The following is a 6,000-nucleotide window of genomic DNA, read 5'->3' as shown; positions in this document are numbered from 1 at the left end:
AGTAATGCAAAAGTCATAGTATATTATTTTGTAGGAAGTGAGGGTCCTTTCGATTAAAAGATCTAAAAAAGAAAATTCCTTTATGCTTTAAAGTATTTTGTATGCAGACAGTTAAGAAATGTGGGGACAGAACATATAACTGTGTACTCTTTTAAGTACCTCTCTTTAATTATTGTTCTAATTTCCATATCAATTAATCAATTGTTTTCGAATATGATCCTTCTCCTTCCAATACCAACCAATTCCCCAACACCATCCTACACAAATAGAATATAATTCAATTCCCACTTCCACCTCACACCAATTTCATAATACTCTCCTCCATTTACCAATCTCAACTTTTAAGGTCTAGTTTATAATTAAAGATACAAACTTGTCTTCTTTTTTTTTTTTTTTTTTTTTTGTCATTCAGCACTTTAAAGTTATAACTCAATATATCACATATCTAAATTTGTCAATTTTGAACCTCCGGCAACCTTATTTTTGCCGATTTGACGGTCTTCAAAGTTGATATGACACAGTTAAATCAAGCTTCAAAGGAAGTAGCAATAAATTGGGTTTGATCACCTAATAAAGAAATTTGGATAGAAAGGAACCATATAAGCTGACCACTCATAAGCTTTTAACAATAAAATATAGAAAGGCTTGATTGGGAAAATAGACATGGGCAAGAAAGTTGTTCATATTGACATGCTAAATCAAATAAAGTATTAGAGGAGAAACATACCATAGCATAGCAGTAGTGTGTATGCGCATCAGCTGTCCAACGGAAAGAGATTGATCAGAAGAACATACATACGGTGATGAGGAGGAGGAGATGCAGTTTATTCAGAGCATCTTATCTATGTAAAAGATTGGCACTAAATGTTATTCTCTACACATGTTAGTGGAGTATAGACCTCTTTTCTTTATGCAAAGATATGCCTAACTCTCTTTCTCTCGCACTACCAATACATGAATCTGCTTTTCTATCATCACTGCACCCACTCAAACATCTCATTTATATACTTCTTTGCTTCCTCACCTCCTTCTCTGCAACAACCACCTTTACTCCTTCTCTCTCAAATGGCTCCTAATTTTGTTTTTTTCCTTTTTCTATCACTTGTATATCTAACCTTCCCTTTGCAAGCAATCACTACAAATCAATCTCACTTTTTCAATTTAATGAGAACCTCTCTCTCCGGAAACGCCCTGCTTGATTGGGATATTACTGGAGAAAAATCTTACTGCAATTTCCGGGGAGTTAGCTGCAACACTCAAGGATATGTTGAAAAACTTGACATAACTGGTTGGTCAATCTCTGGCCGTTTTCCAACTGATATATGCTCTTATCTCCCACAGTTGCGTGTTCTCCGTCTCGGCCATAACCGTCTGTATGGAGACTTCCTTCAGACCATCATCAACTGTTCTCTCCTGGAAGAGCTGAACACCAGTCGTTTGTATCTAACTGGAACACTTCCTGATTTCTCGCCGTTGAAATATCTTCGGGCACTTGACATGTCATACAACCTCTTCAGAGGTGAGTTTCCAATATCGGTAGTGACTAACCTTAGTAATCTTGAGTACCTCAATTTCAATGAAAATGGGGAACTCAAGTATTGGCAACTGCCGGAGAACATTTCCAGGCTGACAAAGCTTAAAACAATGCTGTTGATGACGTGCATGATAACTGGTCCAATCCCGGCAACAATTGGCAACATGACATCCCTTGTTGATCTTGAATTAAGTGGGAATTTAATCACAGGCCATATTCCAGTAGAGATAGGATTGCTGAAAAACTTGCAACAGCTTGAACTCTACTATAATTATCTCCTTTCTGGCAATATACCTGAGGAAATTGGGAATTTGACAGAGCTTATAGATTTGGACATTTCAGTCACTAACTTGACTGGAAACATTCCAGACTCCATATGCCGGCTTCCCAAGCTCGAAGTCCTTCAGTCTTACAACAACAGCCTTACCGGACAAATCCCAGGTTGTATAGCCAACTCAACAAGATTGCGTATATTATCACTTTATGAAAACTCTCTTACAGGAGAAGTTCCACAGCAATTAGGGCATCTATCAGCTATGATGGTCCTAGACTTGTCAGAGAACAAACTCTCAGGCCCATTACCAGCAGAAGTTTGCAAGGGAGGTAAACTGCAATACTTCCTTGTTATGGATAACATGTTTTCGGGGGAGCTACCTGATAGCTATGCAAAATGCATGCCACTTCTACGGTTCCGAGTCAGTCACAACCATTTAGAAGGATCAATACCACAAGGAATTCTAGGTCTTCCCCATGTCTCAATCATTGATTTAAGTTACAACAATTTTAGCGGTTCAATTCCTCACACATTTGGAAGTGCTAGAAACTTGTCAGAATTATTTCTGCAAAGCAACAAGATTTCAGGAGTTGTACCTCCTGAAATCTCTGGGGCTATCAATCTGGTAAAGATTGATGTCAGCAATAATCTCTTGTCTGGACCAGTACCTTTCCAAATCGGCTACCTGACAAAGCTGAATTTACTGATGATGCAAGGCAACAACCTGAACTCTTCCATCCCCAATTCACTTTCTTATCTAAAATCTCTCAACGTTCTTGATCTTTCCAACAACACTTTTACTGGAAGTGTTCCAGAAAGTCTGAGCAAGTTGTTACCAAATTCTATCAACTTCACAAACAATCATCTTTCTGGTCCAATTCCTCTCTCTTTGATAAGAGGTGGTCTGTCAGAGAGCTTTTCAGGCAACCCAGGTCTTTGTGCTCCAGTCTATGTTTCATCAGCTCCAGATTTTCCCATATGCTCACAAAATTATAAGCGGAAGAGGTTGAATTCTATTTGGGTGATTGGAATTTCAGTAGTTATCATAGTAGTTGGGGCTCTCTTGTTTCTGAAACGTAAACTCAGTAAAGAAGAGGAACGAGAAGAAACCATGTCATCCTCAATCTTCTCTTATAGTGTTAAAAGCTTCCATCGAGTAAGTTTTGATCAACAAGAGATCTTCGAAGGGATGATTAATAAAAATGAAGTGGGCCGTGGAGGATCTGGGATAGTGTACAAGATTCAACTGAGTAGTGGAGATGTTATTGCAGCGAAGAGGCTATGGAGCAATGGAATGAAAGGTTCAGCTTCGGAAAATCAGTTTGTTTTGGACAAGGGATTGAAAACTGAGGTTGAGACCCTGGGAAGTATAAGGCACAAGAACATTGTCAAATTGTACTGTTACTTCTCCAGTTTGGATTGCAATCTCTTGATTTACGAGTACATGCCAAATGGAAACCTCAGGGATGCCCTTGACAAAGACCGGATCCATCTGGATTGGCCCACCCGTCATCAAATAGCACTGGGGGTTGCTCAGGGCTTAGCATATCTACACCATGATCTATTGACACCAATCATTCACAGAGACATAAAGTCAACCAATATCTTGCTAGATATTAATTACCAGCCCAAAGTTGCAGACTTTGGCATAGCCAAAGTTTTGCAAGCTAAAGGAGGGAAGGATTCCACTACCACCGCTGTTGTAGGAACATATGCTTACATGGCTCCAGGTAAATTCCTGATCCAAATAAGTTTGACACATTAACGTTTAGAAGAATTTTCTTTAACAAATTGTCTGAATCACTATACCCTGTTTTATGAATAAGATATCATTAACAAGCAGTTCCTTATGTTGTGTAGTTGGATGTGTTGAACCATTTTTATTGAGTTTTATTCTTATGACAGAATATGCATATTTGTCTAAAGCAACAACCAAGTGTGATGTCTATAGTTTTGGGGTGGTGCTGTTGGAATTAATAACTGGAAAGAAGCCAGTAGAGGCAGACTTCGGCGAGAACAAGAACATCATAAACTGGGTTTCAGCAAAAGTGGAAAGCAAAGGAGTGGTGGAGGTATTGGACGAGCAATTATCAAGGTCTTTCTGGAATGAGATGATTCAAGTTCTGCGAATTGCCTTGCGCTGTACCTGCAATAGCCCAGGCCCTCGCCCAACAATGAATGAGGTTGTTCAGTTGCTGATTGAGGCAGATCCATGCAGATTTGATTCTTTCAAGTTGTCGAATAAGACCAAAGAGACCTCAAATGTCAATAAGATAATCAGCAACAATTGATTATAACTGCTATAGGGATATGGCAGAGTTCTAGTTGAAATCCCATTGTATCTACAGCATAGAATAGTCCCTAATGTATTGACTATAGAGACAATTATCATAAACAACTACTCTTTTTTCTTTTTTTTCTTTCTTTTAACTAAAGTAACATATAGATTCTTTTCTCCCCCTTATGTTTTAAATTTGATACTTTTCCATTTTGTTTTTTTGCCCGTGCAAGGATTTTTGAGGAATTTTGTAATCAATAAAACTGCTTTATAGTAACGCATAGCATCCATATTTCAAAGACTAAAAAATGAAAGCACTCCCTAGCTTTTGAGAATTTTGTTTTTTTCTCTTTTATCCTACGCTGTTTTTTTCATTAGAGGGCCATCTAAAGAAAAAACAAAGGCTCCCCAAAAAGACACATTATTGGTTAAGGGTGGAAGGTTTTGATTCGCGAGGTGGTTTTCCTTTTCACACTAAAGTGGAGTCCTGATTCTGATTTTAAAATCAGGAAATAATTCATATTTGGGAGGGTCCCCCTTCACCCTTGTTGTCCACTGAAAAAGATTGATAGGGTGAGTGAATGATTGGCATCTATATCTCCATTCAAGTAAGGGAGAAAAGAAATTAAGCCCAAGTCTTTTATTTTTCTTACTTGCCTAATGGAAATGGAGGGAACCACCATTCTGGCTTCACCCTAGATAGTGAGCCAATAACCTCCACTCACAAGTTGATTCTCTTTATCTCTGCAAGGGATTCTCATTTACAACAACAACAAAGCCTTAGTCCCGAAATGATTTGGATCGGCTAACATGAACCATCATATAAAACCGTGAAATCACATCGTGTCAGCAACACAAATTCTCTCCCTCCACTTCGTCCTATCCACTACCATATTTTCCTCAATCCCTAATAAACTCATATCACTCTCGATCACCCTGCTCCAAGTTTGCTTAGGTCTTCCCCTACCCCTCACCACTACGTCCCTTTGCCACTCTTCGGTCCTCCTAACCGGCGCATCAAGCGCTCTACGTCTCACATGGCCAAACCACCTTAGTCGGTTTTCCCTCATTTTATTCTCAATAGATGTAACCCCTACTTTTGTCCTAATTATTTCATTACTCACCCGATCCTTTCTCGTATGACCACACATCCATCTCAACATACGCATCTCCGCCACCGACATCTTATGGATGTGACAGTGTTTCACTGCCCAACACTCTGTACCATATAACAATGCTGGTCTGATTGCCGTGCGGTAGAATTTTCCCTTCAATCTATTAGGCATGCCGGGGTCACAAAGGAAACCCGTAGCACTCTTCCACTTCGACCAGCCAGCTTTAATCCTATGAGCAACATCTCCATCTACTTCTCCATCCGTTTGGATAATAGATCCTAAATACCGGAAGCAATCTGAGGCCTGAACAACTCTCCCATCTAGGGTGCCTCTAGATTCTAGAGTTTGTCTCCATAGTTCCAACTTCCTCTCCACTCCTTCTTTCGTCTCATCCACCAACACAATATCATCTGCAAACAACATGCACCATGGTATACCCTCTTGAAGTGAACTTGTTAGTTCATCCATAACAATGGCAAAAAGAAATGGACTTAGTGCGGAACCTTGATGCACTCCAATCGTAATAGGGAACTCTTCAGTCTTCCCAACACTAGTACTTACACTCGTGCATGCTCCCTCATACATGTCCTTTATGATGTCAATATATTTCCGCGAAATGTCTTTCCTTAACAAGGCACACCAAAGTACTTCCCTTGGTACCTTATCATATGCTTTCTCCAAGTCAATGAAAACCATATGCAAGTCTTTCTTCTTATTTCGGTAGTGCTCCATTAATTGTCTCATTAGATGGATGGCTTCCATAGTTGATTTTCCCGGCATAAAGTCAAACTGGTTTTCC

At 39.4% G+C, this 6,000-nt stretch overlaps 1 protein-coding gene across 1 annotated transcript; it reads left to right on the top strand.

Moving 5' to 3' along the window:
* Positions 1-1,008: 1,008 nt before the first annotated feature.
* On the top strand, positions 1,009-4,268 carry LOC136235594 (receptor protein-tyrosine kinase CEPR1). Its single transcript, XM_066025385.1, has 2 exons — positions 1,009-3,538; positions 3,714-4,268. The coding sequence occupies exons 1-2, from the start codon at positions 1,066-1,068 to the stop codon at positions 4,097-4,099; spliced, it is 2,859 nt and encodes a 952-aa protein (XP_065881457.1). The 5' UTR covers positions 1,009-1,065; the 3' UTR covers positions 4,100-4,268.
* The last annotated feature ends 1,732 nt before the right edge of the window (positions 4,269-6,000 follow it).

Source organism: Euphorbia lathyris, chromosome 7 (genome assembly GCF_963576675.1).
Source record: "Euphorbia lathyris chromosome 7, ddEupLath1.1, whole genome shotgun sequence".
In the NCBI taxonomy this organism is placed as follows: Eukaryota; Viridiplantae; Streptophyta; class Magnoliopsida; order Malpighiales; family Euphorbiaceae; genus Euphorbia; species Euphorbia lathyris.
This window is presented reverse-complemented; position numbering and strand designations above follow the sequence as displayed.